The sequence below is a fragment of the Podarcis cretensis genome (assembly GCF_951804945.1).
Source record: "Podarcis cretensis genome assembly, chromosome: 1".
NCBI lineage: Eukaryota > Metazoa > Chordata > Lepidosauria > Squamata > Lacertidae > Podarcis > Podarcis cretensis.
The window spans coordinates 78,472,887-78,492,735 of NC_137170.1; the positions used below are offsets into that span (position 1 = coordinate 78,472,887).

At 39.8% G+C, this 19,849-nt stretch overlaps 1 protein-coding gene across 8 annotated transcripts in view; it reads left to right on the forward strand.

Moving 5' to 3' along the window:
- Positions 1–19,849, forward strand: part of CHID1 (chitinase domain containing 1) — a 129,741-nt gene that overhangs the window by 68,771 nt on the left and 41,121 nt on the right. For 5 of the 8 annotated variants that reach the window (XR_013841268.1, XM_079985137.1, XM_079985135.1 and 2 more), the window contains exon 11: positions 19,341–19,386. The exons of the other annotated variants lie outside the window; for them this stretch is intronic. Coding sequence is in view for 4 of the 5 variants with exons in the window: in XM_079985137.1 (XP_079841263.1) it covers positions 19,341–19,386 (46 nt within the window). In the remaining variant the exon portion in view is untranslated. The remainder of the gene's footprint in view (positions 1–19,340; positions 19,387–19,849) is intronic. 8 annotated transcript variants of the gene reach the window in all.

Genomic DNA, 19,849 nt, shown 5'->3' on the forward strand with positions numbered 1-19,849 from the left:
CCCACTTCTCACTCCTTGCCTACTTCAGAATTGTTTTTGCAACTGCAGATGCATCATTATCAGTGTCACACACACACACACACACACACACACACACACCTGCCGCCCTGCTCTGACTTCTTCAGGATGATGTGTCTCATGAAGAAGTCTGCACCTCCATTACTTGGTTGTGACAGCTAAAAAAACTTTAACCTTTGTACTGGCACAGGCTCTGTAATAGGATCTGGGTGCCAATCTGCATGTGACCACCATGTACGTATCATGAGTTAATAACACCAAGAACGAATTATGTCCTAGTAGTACAGTTTTATCTGAGTAAGCTACACCATCATTATTATACTTTAGGAACATATTAAACTCAAGTGACTTACCATTTAGATGTGACCCAGAAATCCCAGAGGGGGTGGATAGTGGCAGACAAAGGCTCAAAGATTCCTTGGGCTAGCGTGCACTTTTTAAGGAAGAGGAAAAGGCGGGTTGGCTGGCAAGGAGTGCTTTACATTGGAGCGCGCTGGGGTGAAGAAAAGATGTGAGTGAAACACAGCTCTGGAAAGGTGGGTGGAAGTTAACAACTGGGTTATTCTTTATGACATAAATGAGAAGAAGCCTAGGCTGTTGACTTCTGGTGACCAGTCAGCTGATTCCCTAAATTCTTCCTGGCTTGCAAAGCTGTAAAATAGGAAAAGGAGATCTTGCACTCTCCTGTTCATCAAAATAGAGAACAAAAAGAACAATTTTTAAGGAGAACTGAATCCAGACCTGTGTTTTGTGCCACAATTCCATATGGAATATTACCTCTCATTTGCATTACAGGTGCCATCAACTGTTTAGCTGTTGTTGTTCATAGGCTTCCACGTATAGGAAATATGGGAGTGTTAGTGTGGAAAGTCCATGTTTGGTGGGTGGTGGGAGAGTATCAAGGAACTGTGGGCATGTGCTGTGTTAGCTTTGGTCTCTGCAGTTATCCTGCTTTTGACTCTGCTGCTGTGTGTCCATTGGCTCTTGGCCAAAATAATAGGATTAGGCTGCTGAATAGTCTATTTCCTCCATTTTTAAATTCTGCAATGGTTCCTCTCCAGGAACCAGGTTGGTGATTTGAATGTTTCTTGTGCAGTAACTTGCTGCTAGCTATGATTGCTCTAAGCGGGCATTTATAGACTGAAGAGTTCACTGCTGAGATATTTTTCTCACTTATGCAGAGTTTATATCTTCAATCCACCCTCCACTACTTCTTAGCATAAATTTACAGTTTTCAATACAATAGAATCGTATCCAATAATACAGTTTCATATGGTTCTCAACTTATTTTATAAGCCCCCCTCCCCCCGCCAACTGCTGATCTCCTGTTGAGGGGATTTATATGAGAAAAATGTATTATGCAAGTCCTATAAGGTGTGCTTTGGGTTATATCACTTTCCTGTCTCTCCTATCACTGGGCTTTTCCAGGCTGTCACTATTTTCAAGTGGGATTCAGTCACATACCAGCAAATTCAGGATGTGCACTTACAGCTGATTGAGAGGTCTTCCTCAACAAATGCTCTCCCCCCCCCCAAAGTTCTGGTGTTTTGTGATAAGGCAGGTGCCATGGAAAATGCACTGGAAAGTGTGTGGGGGGGAGCACTTGTTTTGACACAGCAGTGATCTCAACGCAGACAAATCACAATGAATGTTCATTAAATAGCTAATGTAGTCTTATCTCACTTCAAGCAATTCGGGATGAATGCTCCATTAACAGATCATCTGAAAGTGCCCGGTGTCACTGTCCTTCTTCCCTCATCCTCTACCTGCCTGCATCAAAAGAGCACACAACTTGGTGCTATAGAAATTCTAACAACCAAGTTGGCATGGAAGAAACAAATATTTGTATGAAAGAATTCATCAGCATTTAAAGGGAGCAATCTTTAAATATCACACACCTGAAGGCATTTTAATACAGATTAACTTTCCACTCAATTAGTCCCACTCTCACTCATTTAATGGTTTAGCTAAAATTCCCTGATATCTAGGTGTATTGTGTATCGATGCCATGCATTGCGCTTGCAGTTGCAAATCTTGGCCTAGCCCCCCCGCCTTAATTCACTCTCTAAATTGTGCTAGTCTTGTGCAGAGCAAGCTCCTAACAAAAGTGTGAGCATCTCCTGAGGTTTGTAAAGTAGGTCTGTTAATTTGCTTTCTCTTATTTGTAAGTATGTATGGTTTGATTTATGTTTGCTCCTGATTCATTATGGAAATTACGTTCATCAGTCTGTGAAGCCTGATCACTAAGCAATATTCAACATGGAAATTACAGGCCTAAATTTTCATGCATACAGATGAGTGATAAATTTGCCTGTATTTGCAGTGACTGCAACCGTGTACACAAATTAAACGTCCTGTGATACAATTCAGCTGAAACTTTAAACCTAATAGTTACACTCTGTAGAAAACAAATGGGCTTCCATTCCTTAATTAGCAATGCTGCTGAAATTAAGAGCAGTAGAGGCGGGACAGTCTAATTTTGGTTTGTGAAACTTTATCAGCTTCAATTTCAATAGTCTTTTTGGGCTGATTCACTCAATATGTCTCTCCCCCCCCCCCGGGTAAAGCAGCTCTGTCCTTGGCCATACATGTGCCCATGTGAAGAAATGTAATGTGTGTAGTGTCTTCCATCGGACCGCATGCTTTTTTTTGGTTTGCAATTTTCACAGTCATTGAATTGCTTCCCCCCTGCAGCAGGTAGTCATTGCAATTATTTATTTATATGGTCTATTTCAGGGGTAGGAAAATTCTGGCCTATGGGCCAATCCTGGCCTGCCACAGGGTCCAATTTAGCCTGTGAAGCCCAATCACTGGTGAAGCCAGCTGATAGGCAAGAGGACAGGGTTGAATCCTGCGTTGGCTGCAAAACCCTGTTCCTAGCAGAGAAAAAACATCTTGCAGCCACTGCAGCAATATCTAATCTCTCATCATCTGTGTGGGTATTAAAGCCCTGTGCAAAAACACCTTTTGAAGGAGCTCTCTCGTGCCTGCTGCTTCCGAGAGGCTTTTGTCTTTCCCTTCTCACACTGGTGACACCGGCAGCTGGGCTAGGGGAGGAATGAAGGCAAGAAAGCCTTCAAGCCCCACCCCATACTTCTGTAGACCTTGCACCTTGTGGACACACTCATATGTCGAAGGACAGGTTGAGATGGCTCACATGTAGTAGTGTATGAATTAGCCCCCCAAAATGTGAACCGGAAAGCTTTCGCTTTGCAGAAGTTATGGGGCTGGTAAGATTTTTGAGGAATCACATAGGATAAACTTGCTTCCTGACTTTAGCAACCTAGCTAGGTGCCTGTGACTACTGAACACTCTGTTTCTACACAACTGTGAATAATTTTTGTTTGAGAGATGCACCAGCTTATTTCTCTTAAAAGGTAAGGCCTGTTAGGCAACTCTGCTTATTTCCATATGACCTGGAAAAGAATTGAGGCCGTGTGACTGTGCTTTAAGGAACAACAAAAGAAGCTGCCTTGTAGTGAGAGACCATTGGTTCATCTCATTGAGTGTTATGTTCACTGACTGGCAGGAGCTCTCCAAGGTTTCAGAAAGGAATATCTTCCCTGCCCTACCTGGTACCTTCTGGGTTACGAACATAAGAAGAACCTGTTGGATCAGGCCAATGGACCATCTAGTGGCCAACCAGATGCCTGCAGGAAGCCTGAAAGCAGGACCTAAGTGCAAACAGCACTCTCCTGACTTGTGGTCCCCGCAGCTGACATTGGAAAGTATACACTGCCTCAGACAATGGAGGTGGTGCCTAGCCATTGTGGCTAGTAGCTATCGAGAGCCATATCATCCATGAATTTGTCTAATCCGCTTTTGAAGCCATCCAAGTTGTTGCCCATCACTACTTATTGTGGGAGCAAATTCCATAACTAATCTCTACCGCTGAGCTGTGACTCTTCCAATTCAAAAAGTCATTTAGATGAGTTACTGGAAATTACCAACTGTTTTTGGCCAGTGATCACTATAACATTGCAGCTTGTTGATGCTATTTTCTCCTGCTATGAGTTCCTTAAAGTTTAATTTCTAAGAAATACAGGCACATAATGCTTTAATACCTCGTCAGAATAAAATATTTGTAATTTTAGTGTACTGGAAATAGACTTAAGCTTTTTTTATTCCTGTCTTTGGCACTGCTCATTTGCTTGAAATGCAGCTCCCAGAATAAGCTATTCAAGCACAGGGATAATGTAATTATTCCGTAGGACTGTATTCTGAGCTGTATGTTGCTGTGTTTTATTAATTCTGTGAATTTAGCTGTTGCAAAGCATTACTAATATATAAATCACCAATTCATTTCCCCCTCTGATTGTAAGCATACCTGAAAGTGATGAGATGCTATAGCTCTTTTAATGCCACTTCAAGTATAATATTTTTTGCTCAGAAGATATCACACTCAGACAAAGCAGAGGGAGCCGGAGGGGGAATACTAGTAATGTGTTCTATTCGGGACAGGGCAAAGATTGCTCAGATGTACTGAAAAGCAAAATGGTCCAATTCCTCCAAGAGAGTGGCTTATAAAAACCCCAACACAACTCATCATGGTGGTGCTAATTTTGCATTCTTCCCTGCCCCACCCCCTGGAGTAATTAAAAAAACAACCTGTGGGGGCCGGGTGGGGAGAAATGCTGTGAGGGCCTTCTGTTTGCTGGAAGCCCTGCAAATAAATGATTAGAATTTTCTAACCAGGCCAGGTTAAAGGTGCTTGTATTCATTTAAAAGCCCTTAACAACTTAGGTCCAGAATAGCTCAGGGACCACCTACTCCCTTATATATTTTGGGGGGTCACTATTATTGGTCCCCCGTGGCTTGGATGCACAGCTTATTTCCACTAGGAGACATGCATTGCAATGTAGATTATCTCGCTGGTAAGAAGCTTCCAGGAGTTGATTCTTCTGTATGTGCTGTAAGAAGCTCATGCACTTCTGACAGCAACAGCTGTAGTAATTAGCCAACTAAACATTTTTTTCCTGATAATCTGTGATGGCTAATAAACTTTAACAACCTGCAAAACACCCCATGGATCAATTCAGATATTAGCATTAGATATAAGTATTTGCCTTTCACTAATGTTGTTGTTGACAGGAGTGCAAGAGGTGAAGGAGTAGCAGGCTTCTCTTCTTTGTTTAGGGAAAATGCATTTCAAATGAATTAATAAATTCTTGCAGGCAGTCTGGAGAATATTAATGATGTGCAGAGACTTGAGAAAGCAGGTCATTTGAAAAACAACATGTATTTCATTAAACCCGATGCTTGGGGTACCAGAGACTGAGGTGCAGTGAAGAACAAAATATGCAGTTTTGATTTAAGCTGCCATAAAACATGTGTGTAGTAATTTGTGTGGGATAAATGAAAGTTGCAAGGGCAGAAAAGATAATACACAATAAGGAAAGGCAGAGCAAGACTGAGTTACTAGATTATAGATAGGAAACACGTTTACATTTTTACTGGGATAAACAGGCCGTTTGAAGCTATCCTACTGCAGTTCTCCTGTTCAGAGGTAGTCCAAACTATTAAGAGGTAAGTATATCCCACATTGGCCTTTTTTCCACCTGGGATCACTTGGCACCAGGGACAGAGTCTTTGGCTGAAAAAAATAACAATACTTACCCGTAAATGCAGTTATACTACAGTGATCCTATCTATTTGCACAACACGTCATCTTTTTTCTTAGACTATATATTGATAGTAAGGGAACTTCTAACAGAAGCCCTTCCCTTCCCTTGACTGTAACGGTTGTGAGATGGAAATTTTCTCCAGCACAATATGCTACAAAAACGCCATGGTGATTCATCATATTTTGTGGCAGCTCCTATTAGTGAGACTTAGAAGGACCATTCTCAAAGAAGCAACTTCCATTCCACACAGCTCATGGTTGATCTCTAGGCATCTACCGCAAGAAATAACTGCCAATAATTCATTATTTTTTTAAAAAAATGAATGGTCATAGCAGACATTAAATTGGAGGGAGGATGGTAAATACATTAACCCCCTAAATTAATCTCTACGAGTGATGGGAATGAGTGAAATGCAGATGGCATTCTGTTAATTCCCACTGTGCTTATTAAGTTTTTGAAGATCAGTATCTGGATAAAGTTGGATGCTGTGACCCAATAGATTGATTGTGTGATGCTTGTAGAACAGGCAGTGGGGCCATAACACGGTAGCAGGATATGTGATTTGCATGCCAAAGGTCCCAGGTTCAGTACCTGCCATGTCCAGTTAAAAGGATCACGGCACTGTAGATGGCGACACCAGAGAGCCCTGCCAGTCAGAGTAGACAGACAGCACTGGGCTAGATGACCCAATAGTCCATTGTGGTATAAAATGGCTTTATTTGTTGTAGGTTGTTCAGTATTCAACCACGAATAGAGTAGAAAGCTCTAAGCAGGCTAGAAAAAAAACCCCATAATGGAATGTATTCATTAGATATAATGCACTCTCATAGATCTCATTTCCCTATGAAAACATGTCATTGTTTTGCATGCTGCTTTGGATATAAAAGCCCACTTATTTTTCTTAGCAAGACCCTGTTTTGTCTTTGACCTCACTAAGGTAATGAGCATCCAAAAATTACTTCATTTACTTTGCCTGCATTTCTCATTGAGGCAGGCAGTTGCGTTTATGTCACTCAGCTCAACGGCTCCCTTTGATGTATTCAGTACTCACAAAAATGCATCAAAGCGGGATTTGACATCCAGTTTATTTTGAGCCACTTTAGAGGCTGTATTTCAGATGTCCAATCTTTTTTTTTTTAACTTCTCTGGACTGTATACTAGGAATATGGCTTCTCCTGTTGAAATGGGGGTTCAGTTGCAAAATCCATGGGCTGGATCTGCACTTTCCTTGAGCAGCATTCAACTAATAGGATGTTCCCACTGGTGCAAGAGTGTAGGAGATATTTGCAGATTCGGTTTCCAATTTTTACCCTAAAGTCCTAAAGATTGAGGGGCCTTCTGGAACACTGTAGGATGTGACCGGAGGCTGCAGATGAAGGGGGAATCAGCAAAGATTGCCTCCCACCGTTTTAAAGCTGCTCCATTGGGCTCCCTTACATCAGAAGAGCTCAGCTAGATCAGGCCAAAGGCCTGTCCATCATCCCTTTGTTACAGTGGCCAACCAGATACCTGTGTGAGCCATTCCATGAAGAAGTTTGTCCATTCGTGAAAGGGCAAGGTTGGTTCTTGCCCTGTAAAGTATATTGGAAACTGGAATTCAGATGGCTTCAGTGAAAAGGCCTCCAAATATCCTCAATCTTCTCCTGTACAGTGGTACCTCGGGTTACAGATGCTTCAGGTTACATACGCTTCAGGTTACAGACTCTGCTAACCCAGAAATAGTACCTCGGGTTAAGAACTTTGCTTCAGGATGAGAACAGAAATCGTGTTCTGGTGGCATGGCGGCAGCGGGAGTCCCCATTAGCTAAAGTTGTGTCTCAGGTTAAGAACAGTTTCAGGTTAAGAACAGACCTCCGGAACGAATTAAGTTCTTAACCCGAGGTACTACTGTATTTGAAATTCCACTAGGTTCATCCAAGTGGAACCAACGCCTTCCCTAATTTGGATAAGGCTTTTGAATAGTAAGAGCTTCTATAGCATGTCAAAAACTACATAGTTCTAAAATCTTTACTAACACACAGGGACATTTAACATACCAGCCAATATTTAAAATAGCTGCATCTGGCAAGTAGGAGCAGGGATAATGTTTTTAATTGCCTTAGCCAGCTGACAGGCGCTGATATTTTTTTAAGTTTTTGAAAATGATTCAAAATATGCTCAGTCATCCAAAAGGCCAAATTATGACATTTGAAAATATAACAGCCTTATCTCCAATCTTGTACATGCAGCTAAAGTATGCCTGGAATGTAGTTTGTTTTTTTTTGGGGGGGGGGAGAAAGATAATTCTGTTTGTTTAATAAGTAAAGCAAAAACTGCCACACACACACCCCCAGCAATTCAGTTACCTAAAGATTTGTTTATTCATTTTTATGAATAAATTTATTCATCTTTCTGGTCCTGGCTGTATATTCAGATGCATTTTATAGTCTGACAAGTGAAGTTATCAATAACATATATTTTGTTTTGAAAATTTGAAGAAGAGGCTTTCCGTGGATAGATTACTTATTCAAATAGATTGTATTTGATATAGCCAACTTTTATGCACAATGTCCTGAACATGTCGGCTTGATAGTCTGCTGACATATGTTTCAGTTGCACTGGTCAAGGCAATATTTTTAACCACGCTTGTAGCTGGAGAAACTCTGACCTTTAATTTTAGTCCTTTTTGTAGGTTTCAGATCCTTTTAGAGGATATACATTTGAACACTTAAGATAGCTACTTGATTCATAGTAGAGACATACTTTTACTGTGTGCTTTGGGGCCAATCGTGACTGAAAACTGGGGTATAAGTATAATTTCACTTTCATTTGGAAATAATTTTGCAAGATATTGATCAGGATATTTATGTGCATAAGCTGAATAACTCAACTTCCCCCAGCCTCCCACCCCAAACATGACACGTGTAGTAGCATTTATATTTAGCATCTCTTGAAACATTCTTTGAACTGGAAGAAATATTCACAAGTGTTTTAAGACTTGTAGTTAGTTTGCCACTAATTTTCTTGTGGGAAATGGTAGTAGATTTGCTTTTCACCACTATGTTCCTAACTAATACCATAACTGAATATTGCAGGTAATATCTTAAATAATTATAATATTGGGATCCCACTAAAAATCTTAACCTGGAATTCCTTAAATTGCTTAACAAATACATGACGTGTTTTTCTGTGTGTTTGTTTGCTTGGTCATGCTGTGTTAACAGTCCCTGAAATGATTCTGTCCTGTCCTCACATCTCACTAATCTCTCAACATGACTGTGGACTCATCAGTCTTGCACAGATTGCTAAAAATACGGCATAGTCTTTTTATGTCAGAGGATGTACACTTCCACAAGTTGCCTTAGGCATCACACTTATCTGGGATGTCATCTCTGTACAACCAAATAGAAACCAGACAGGGAGAAAAACAGTTTTCATCTCCTTTTGCTTTTGGATGATGTAACATAAACTTTGGAAAATAAGAATTGTTAAATTGAGTGTCATTTAGGACGAACGATTGTTCAGCATTAATATGGCATGATGAATATTCATCTTGGATTGTGAGGTTGGGAACTTCCTTTGTTGAACAAGAGTTGTGCATGAAAAGTATCCTAACTTCATAGGCTTTGCAGGGCCCCATCTTCTTTTTGCGCACAACTCTTTGGTACTTGAAGGGGTGACTGAACATTACGAAATGTAGGAACAGTGCCAGATTTACGTATAAGCTAAACAAGCTGTAGCTTAGGGCTCCAATCTCTTGGGGGGGGGGGCAAAAAAATTTTAAGGGAAAAAACCCTGGATGTACATTTCCAGAATGTAAGATAAAAAACAAATAAAATAAAACCTACATACAGGAATAGTGATCTGTGTTGTGTATGGACCTATTAGGGCCATAAATTACCATATAACATATGTTCAACACAAAAGAACAGCAACAATTTGTTGTTGACAAAGGACAGCTAGACATATCAAGGGCCCCATTACCTTCAGTAGTTTAGGGCCTTCATCAAACATAAATCCAGCCCTGTGTAGGAGATGTATTAGAGATTTCACAGCATTTATGTAAAACAAAGGACTTTCTCACACATACATGGCTGTCATTGTCATAAGAGATGCTTCCCTGTGGTGAGATTGCATGTCACTGTAGCAGCAGTTTGAATGCCAGAAACACACAAGTAGAGGCAATGAAGTGGATGTCTCCCATCTAATTGGAAAGGAGGACAATGATGGGGTACACCAGACCACTGATGTAGTGTGGGGGGGGCCTGAAGGGGCCATTGTTCCTGGCACATTTTTGGGAGGGAGTGCAACCAGGCGCCCTCACAGCAACCTCCCATTGGAGCCTGGCTCCAGCGTGCACCCAGCCGCACTTCCGCTCCCGGGTCAGGTATAACGGAGTGGGGGAGAGTCGGTGAGCCCCCCTCCCCCCTCGGGGTGTGTGTGTGTGCTCCACATGCCTGTCCCAGGCGGCAGATGCATATGCTCCACCACTTCACCAGACCAAAATGATTTGCCCCACCCCAGCATTTGCCACAGCAGCATTGGATCTCACTCAGGATAGAGACATAATCCTATTTTGCATTATATGCGAGCCTACCTAATTGGCTCTTCCCAAACTACTACATAAACCAAAATGCAGCTATTATTTGAAATATACACTCTAAACTCCTTAGCTACGGTTTTCTGAAAGCTACAAGTGCCATGGTTTGACTAAACCTGGGTGTAGATGGCTTGTGAATATCATTAAGGTTCCTCCCCTCCAACCAATTAATTTTAGCACTGGTGGTGAGATAAGTGGCATCAAATGTAAATTGTTTTTCTTGGGATTGATAGCCAGGTATTCACACAACTTCAGATCTCCCTTGTCAAGTAATGGTGCTATACTTGGGCTGTCTGGATTGAGACCTTTTGGGAAAGTTTTAGGCCTGCCTTGCAAGCCAGCAAAGGTAATGTTCTGCCCATTTTGTAACTTGTTTTTCAGAGTGGAGTGAATGCATCTCCCTATCATTTCCATGTCAGTTGCAAACTCTTTTTATACACATATATACCGTATTTTTCTGTGTATAAGACTAGGGGTTTTTTTTGGGGGGGGGGTTTACCAAAAAATTAGGTTTAAAATTGGGGCTTGTCTTATACAAAGGTAGTGCTGAGGGTACTTTCTTAATTTGGAGTCTCCCCAAATAGGGAGTGTCTTATACATGGGGGCATCTTACACACGGAAAAATATGGTACTGTTTAATAAGTTTATCAACAGCATACAAAAGTGAAAGTAATACAGAAGAAAGCAAAGAAATAAAGAAAGCAATGTACATTGAACAGAGATCATACTCAGTTTTTAGACAAAGACTTATAAACGGGTTATCATGTAAGTTGCAGTAAAGTTTGAGCACTTGAAAATGTATTTAGTTTAAAATGTCTTTCTAGAAAGATGGATGGGCTAGGCTAGGGAAACTTTGGAAGAGACATCTGCAGTCTCAGCAGTGTCAGGTAACAGAAGTATAGTCTCTTCAATTGGAAGTAAAGCACAGATAACGATGCATATTTATACAGAGGTATGATAATGATATGAAACTTGAAACTTAAACTGTCATTGGCTACAACCACTGGTCATTGCAATATAGGTTTAATAAAACATATGTATACAAATATATACATAATTGGTAGAAGCTTTTTATAATTATTATTTTTTAAATTGATTTATGCCAAGAATTACCTTTTATATGGCATACCAGTCCAAAAAAATGTTCAGGTACATTTTGTAATAAAGTTGGCTTATAATTAGCGCATTGTAACTTTGGGTTCAGCAAATTATCATGAAGTTGGTCCACTTCTTTTCTTACATGTTTATTACAACTAAAAGGGAGAATGAAGTCAAGGTCAGAAGGCACTCCACATGCAAATACCTTGTAGTTGATTAAAACAATGAAATTCTCAAGAGGAATACATTGCTCATCATCTTCGGCAACTCTTGGTAACCTTGAACAAATAATTAAACATCTTGGCCTATTTTCTCATCAAGAAAATGAGAGTTTAGAGAGCATTAATTAGGCAATGCTTATAAAGGGCTTTGGAAGACTCCAAAACACATGATTAAGGACTTTCTTCTGTCTAATTCATAAGAGTTGCATATAATCCTAACACGTAACCTGCTTGTTTCGTACTAATTTTATTTTTCCTGGAACAGTCTTTAGCAAATTAATACATAAATTCCAGGCAACATGCAATTTGATACATTTTCATCACTAATAAATACCTCTGTGCTGTTTTGCATTCATTAAACAGTAATCAATTCCTGGTGACTGACTTAAGTTTCGGACTTACCCTGTGTGATAAATCAACAGCAAGGTTCATTAGCCTTTATAATTTCTCTGGGATGCATAAGTCATAAAAGTAATTAGTTCTTATCACACATGGTGATTGCATAATTTTATTAAAATGTATTTGGAAGCAGAGTAACTTCAGCAACCAATTAGTAAAGTTCAAGAAGTGGCAGAGTTAAATTATTCCGTGTTTGCTTCTGCTAATGAAAGGTGGCCTGTCTATTTCTCCTGGAAGCTAGTATCCTGCCACCATGTTCAGTTTTCCCTGTGATGGATTGGGTACATGCATTACTTCTTTTCCTTAACAAAACTCCTGTTTCCTGCCATGAATGAATTGTACAGCTGTAACAGGGTGATCAATTTTCTCTCCCCTCCTAACTGGCAAATGTTCTCTCATAAGGCAGTACTGTGCTGTGCTGTGCCTTGCTTTGCTTCTCTCAGTGGCTTCAGTTTCCCCCCCAAAGAGGTACACAATCAAGAAACGTACCGTTGCAAAGGAACAGAGACATTGTGGCTCCAATCCAACTTGAGCTGCAACTCAGGCTACGTTAGTCCACTGCTTCATAAACCAGGGCATGAAGTAGTAGATGAATGTCCAAACATAGCCTTGATAACTAACCTTTAGTTAGTGGGATTGGATGAATTACAGAGCCATGGATGAGTGCTGTTGCTATGTGCTCCTTCCTTGACCCTCTCTGTTAAGTTGTGGGTGAACATATCAGACGGCACAGTGATTCTTCAAACAGCTCTTGTTTATTCATTATTATTATTTTAATAATATTTATTAAGATTTTGGAAATTACAAAAAGAAAAAAGAAAAGTTAAACATAGAAAAACAGAAACAAAAACAAAAACACTACATAAAACATTAAATTAACCAAACAAAACAAAAACAATTAAAAACACTTCCAATATTTTCGATCTTAACTTTCATACACTTGTTTCATTGACTTCCTCAACGCCTCCCTTTTTGTATTCCACTTCAATTAACTATTTCAGCAAGTCCTTTCCATCTTCATCTATTTTCTGTCTTATAGTTAATTTTAACATATTGTAACCTAGTTTTTTCCCCTTTTAATGCATTAACAATCTATCTATACCTGGTTCCTTCTAACATTTCTGCCAAAGCCATATAACTTTATTCCACCTTTTTTTCTAAAGCTCCTTAATTTTACAGTATTTCTGTAAATAATCTTTAATTTTTTTCCAATCTTCCTCCACCGACTCTTCTCCCTGGTCTCGGATTCTGCCAGTCATTTCCGCCACTTCCATATAGTCCATCACGGCTCTTGTTTATTCAGAGAACAGAACAGAACTGAACTGAAGGGCTCCGTCAGCCTGCTTATATAGAGCTCCAGTACAATGTTACTGTAGCAACTTTCTAAAACTATCCAATCACTGAACGTCACTTTCGATCCTTCATTTGCATAACTATCTACAGTATCCCCCTGCTGGCCCAGGGTGAGAACTTCAGTACATAACACTCTCCTCTTCCCTTTCACATTCTGCTTTGCACTAAGCTCCCTGTTGTATCCGAACAGGGAACTCAAGTTTAATATTGGTTTACAAATCTGGATAATAGATCCTGGTTTATTATCCTGATTTGTTAACCAATATTAAGTAATAGATCATTCAGACACAATGAGGTAGTGCAGCTTAATGCAATGTAGGCTTGCCATGACAAAGGCAGAGCAGGAGGGTAGGGGCACACAGCTATGGTGCCTATCTATGCTCTTATTGAACTATGAGTAATAACTAGTGATAGTCATACTCTGAGTACACCTGCTGAAATAATAAGTCCATAGATATCAGTGAGTCTACTCTGAGTATGACTTCATTGGATATCAACCCATGGTTATAAAGCCATGGACAAATGTATGAATTCAGTCTAAATATCACTGAAAACAATGGAAAAGTTTTTGTTTTAAAGTTACAAATAACTCATTTCATTGGTTTCAGTGTGGCTAATTTTAGTTTGCTTTAAAAAGCCTGGATATTTGTGGGTAAAGAGGAATAGTGAACTGTTGACTTAACCTCTGTTAGTTGAATAAAAATCACAGAAACCACAGTCAATTAAAGATCAAGCCAAATTATCATGTTCTTGTCTCTGGCAAAAATAGGCCTTCTATCTTTTATTTCAGCTATTCTAAACCTCCCTCTTGATCTGTATGCATATGTGTAGACAAAATGCATACTTTTTTTAAAAAAAGTACAGTATAGTGAATTGAAAGACCCAACAGCATGTGTTCTCTTAATTTCTCCACCTTATTCACTTTTCAGCACTAAGCTTTTTTTAAACAGAAACAAATAAACCCCCCAAAAGGAAATAAACCATCAAAGGTTTTAAAAAGGGTCTTGTGAGTCGGATGAGCTGTTGTTTCCCATGCTAGTTTTCCAGCTTGAAAACTTCTGATTATTGTAACATTCTTTAAAAATGACTAAAAACCCTCACCTGCAAACATGGTCATGATTAAGAGAGGTAACTGGCAAGATGTTTGTTTGTTTGGACCAGGCTCTTGCTTTGATGCTCTAATGGCATATGAGATTGCATTGTGTGTTTCAGCTGGGGCCAGCTCCCATCATGATAAATTGGGTTAGCTTAGTTTTTGGTGTATAATTATTGGTACTTAATTGTAGCTGTTGTCTAAATGAGAGACGTCACTTCAATCTGTTTAGGATGTTAGTGAACCAAAAAGGCCAGGACCTCAGTTGTAACTGAAATATGTTTGCTATCAGGATGATGGGAAATTACTATAATATGCATCCCAGGTTATTGAGACTTCCACCCATTTCCCTCTCAAATTATTATGAATCATATGCACACCTGAACTCTGAGTTACAATTAAATTTGAGTTACTGTGCTAAAGAAAAATACCACCCAGAAACCTTGGACTGAAGATCAAATCACTCCAAATAATGAGAGAACTGGCTTCCTTTCTCTATTTCGCTGCTTTGCTGGATAGTGGTTTTCCCCCTCTTCCTCTGAAATGCAGATAAGCAATAATAGAATCCTTGCAGAGGCAGTATGTTTGTGGTTATCTAGGTGGATGAGAGGCAAGCAAACTTCCTGTATTTTGAAGGACTGTGCATTTTACCCTGGTATTGTTTAACACATAAAGATATTGATAAGAAAATGCCAGTTTCATATCAGCTTGTGCAAAGGAAGGAAGACAACAGGACTAACACATTATGAATACAAGCGTGTCTACAGCAGGCGCTGCCCCTTACAAAAGGGGGCACAAAGTTACGGCAGCGTTTCATCGTTTGCCATAGAATGTATGGCACTTGGGAACTGTCTCAAGACACAATGGCGACTGCTAACTTAGAATCTCAGAAAACGACCACCTGCATTTATTCACAGACAATAGGCTTGCCAGAGCCTATTAGTCTTTATACAGTTTACAAAATAAGTAAAGCAATTCCCAGCAAAGGCACATAGTTAAAACAAAACAGAAAAGGTGGCACTTACCGAAATACAAGGATACTTCTTGGGCTCCCCAAAGGACTGTGTTGCCTGATTTCACAGCTGTTTGTAAACTCAAAACTGTAATTGATATTCTTGTGCTACTACATATCTATTATTGGTATTATTTTGATATTGATATTCTTGTGCTACTACGTAACTATTTTGTTTTTGTTTTGGAAAGATAAACGGAGAAACCTAGAGTATAAATAAGGTGGTGAACCCCCAATTGTGCATACATTAGTTTTTTGGCCACAGGGTGTCTCATTTGTCAGATCTGTTCGTACCTTTCTGTTGTAATGCTGGGAAGATCATACACACACACACACACACACACACACACACACACAAAGTGTGTGTGTGTATCCTTTGATCTAAACCATCCGAAAATGCAATATTAGGGCAGTGTACAATGTTAAGGTATAAAACACAATAAAAAACACCCCCACAGATAATCATTAAGGTGGCTAGCTATTAAAATTAAACAGCAGCCAAGGCCTATTGGCATAAAAAGGTCTTCATGAGGCACCCAGAAGATAAACGCGAGGGTCCCTGCTGGTAGAACATTGCATACCATGGGGCTGGCGACACTAAATATATGCCTTCCAGTTGAGGCCAGGCAGGGCTGTGTAACACGGGCGGCATCTAGCAGCGCTCCTCAGGGTGATGTCAGTCATTGAGCCTTCTGTTTTGGTTAATATTTTCAAGTTCTCTACTTAGCAAGGCTGATCTCTGTAGTATGAAAAGCTGTGGGTAATTAGGCATTTTGGGTAGGAAGACTTCTTAAAGAATAGCCCTCTTGTAGAAACTTTTTTTTTTTTTTTGCTCACATGAACATAATGCCTTATATGTAGTGCCGAATATTTTCTTCCATCTTCCCTTTCTAGTTCAGTGGGATTCTTTTTCCAATTAAAAATATGCAGTTATGCTTTGCTGGAAGGCACTTCATGAATGAAGATTCCCCAACGCTTTTGGAAAAAAGAAATATATATATATGAAAAGGGCATAGATGACTTGGCAGATAGCTGTTACTATCTAAGATTTCTTCCTTTTCTTGAACTTATATCATTTACCATTAAATTTATTGTATATCCAGCAATGCAAGAGGGATTATCATTAACTGTTTGAGCATACTGTAGTTTGGGAATATTTTTTAAAACCGCAAACTGGCAGATTGAGCTCAAGTTCTCAAGCCAAATCCTATGTGTTGTCAGTACATGTGGCTGTTAACCAGAAGGTTGGTGGTTCAGGCCCACCTAGGATTCTGCATTGCAGGGGGTTGAACAAGATGACCCTTGGCAGCCCTTCCAACTCTACAATTCGATGAAGTAAATCCAATGGGGCTTATTTCCAGGTGGGGATGTATTATTATTTTGCATTGTTTTATACAAATATATAAAATACAGAACAGCTGACACAAATGTTTAAAAACCAAAAACAAATGAAATAGATAAAAAGTATAGCGCTGCATCCAACATAGAACTTCATGAATGTTTTGTAAATACAAGGATTTCTGCTTGGGCAGCAGAATTTGAGGAGAGAAAGCCCATCACACAAGCAGAAATGTTTGCGCTAATGGGACTCACTAGTAGAATACTGCCCATAAAACACAGAAATGCTAAATGTTTTCATCCAGTGCCAGCAATAACAAGGAAAATATCCTGCACAGACCCCAATATAAAAAAAGAACACCGAACAGGCCATAAATCACTCCACATTAAGTTCCCAAAGCCCAGGAAAATGAGAATTTTTTTTGCCTGGCACATAAGAGCTAAAAATGTCCATGATGACAGACCCATGGGAATGCTTCCAATCCTAGGGAATAAAGCAGTTAAGTAGATGAGTGTGGGGTACTTTAGGATTTTCCTAAAAGCTATACAGAAAGCAGAGCATTTATCAATGCATGTGCTCATTAAGCATAATGTGAATTGATTTTAAACAATTACATACATAGCCTACTTTTGTCATTTAGTCAAGGCTAGCATCTGTGTCACAAATCCATTACACTTAACAGTGTGCTGGTGTCCAGTACTAATATTTTCTTAGAGTGGTGGTGAGAAAACTGTAGCCATTCAGATGGTTGGGCTGAACATCAACCCTGAACATTGGCTGTGAGGGCTGGGGCTCATTGGGTTGGGGACACAGGTTCCCTACCTGGTCTACCACTAGTAGTTGAACCTCAATGACCTGTCAGTAGAGGATTTAGTTCCATTGACTTTTCATAGTTTGTGAGAGTTGGACTGGGCTCTGTTTACTGGAGTTGAACTATAAAAAGTGTAGGTTTTTTGGAACCTTACATATTTGCCTGATACATACACTCCGCTGAAGCTACAAATTGCAGTTCGGTTGGTTTCTCAAAAAGTTCTTTCAGCACTCATGCACTAGAGGGAGCTGCTATTCTACTAGTGATGGAGCTAAAATTTCATTTTTTAAAATAGAGCACACATAAGGCTCCCCCATTTATTTATTTATTTATTTATTTATTTATTTATTTCCCTTCTCATTTCTAAATGGGGTATCCTACCTGCAAACCTTCTGGTGTCTCTAGGCCTAGAAGGGACTTTTGTGGCATGTCGGAAAATCCTGTCTCTCCTCCCCACTTCCAATTGCACTGCTCTCATGCTACCAACTCCCCTGCCCTAAGATATTTTAAACTTTGAGGTCAGGTCATGCTATGTTGCTTTTAGTGTGATGTGCAATTGCATGTGCGTCCATACAGACATCCACATTGAGATGCACATCTAAGGGTGCATTCCATTGAAAGAAGGGTAGTGCAAACTGATGCCACCCATTCAGGTTAATACATACATTCTGTGGTCCATGTGACTTAGATCTGTGTTTCCTGATTCAGTGAGTGGTGTGCATGCAACAACTACTTCTGTGTGCATATTTCCTTGCTTGGACTGGGCAAGGAAATGTGGGAAGGTGAGAGGAGGAGAAATGCAACAGCTGGATGATCCTCAGGAACCCTTTCAACTTGATGATTCTATGGTCTGTGGCATGATACAGACCTATAATGGGAGGGGTAAAGTAGCAGAAATCTGGAGGGCTGCCATCCATTAGCAAAAGTGCCTTCTACTCACACAAGCATCTTTGGGTCCACCCAATTATTTCCAAAGAACGATAACATTGCTTTCAACTTTTCTCTCTCTCCATTTCCTCCCCAATCAAGTAGCGCAGTGTTGGTCAACCTTCTTGGGCCAGTGGGTACATTTCAAATTTTGAGAGTGTGCCATGGGCACCAGTCACAAAATGGCTGCTAAATTCCAGATTTGTTTTCTCCCAAGAAAATTGCACTTGCCAGATGCACCCCTTTGGCATCAGACAAAGGGCAAGCTTTAGGCCTGGGGTCTATCTTTGGAAGAAATCAATAACAGAATAGAAATCAAGAAGTAGAATTCTGTTTTCTTCTATTAAGCTATTTCAGGTTATAACAGGTTCTACCCTGAATTCCTATTCAGTCTTTCTGTTCTCTTGGTGTCTACTGCCCCAGCAAATCGCCTGGCTGTGTAAATTATATTCACACGCTAGCAATTTGGATGTACATTTCTATTATCATAAATCATCACTTCATGGTTTATCTTCTACAGTATATGCCGTCTTGTATATCTGCCATGTGTTCAGTCTGTGTCTTACACTTCTTGTAGGCTCTGGCCTTTGAAAACTTAGACCACTATTAAATAGTTTGTTTCTCAGGGGATACGCTTTAATTGATGCATGCTAACATTGCTACCCTTATTAACTGATAGGTTGTAATACTGTTTTGATTTTTAAATTAAGCAGTTGCTGCAAACTCTGTTGAAATCACAGTACTTTGCTTTGCTTTCCCAGTAAAAATGTCAAGAGATCTGATCACAGATCTCCTGTGTTGCATATTTAGTTTTACCCCTACACATACATGGATTTACCAACTGGACTTTTCTTGATCTATTACAGTGCCTGCAATTTCCCACAGAAACATGCAATCAAAAGCATTTTCCGTGTATCCACCATGCTGTTCTTGTATTGATGCACAAGCGGGAGAAATTGCCTGCTGATAGAGTATTTCCAGTGTGAATGGCATATCTACATTGCAACTGGTTTCTGATTGAAAGTAGTTATTACACAGTGAGTGTAATGCGTATTATCTGGCCAAAGTTAGACTTTGAAGTCTCAGTGTTTTCAGTTGGAAGAGAGTTAAGCATGTCTAAACCTCCCTTTGACATCTATAGGATTCAAAGGTGCTTAACTTTGTTAAGCGTCAGTGGACATTTCTGAGTCTTTGCATCTTTATCTTCATACAGGTAGCTGCATTTTATGCAAAATAGCAGTCTTATTCCCTCTAAGTGGGTTGTTGGTTTGGGGATGCATAGGTTAGTGAAGCTGCAAACAGGACAGGATTACAGACCAGAAATATTTCCTAGATTGGCTGAAAAATATATTTTAGAAGAATGTACACACACACA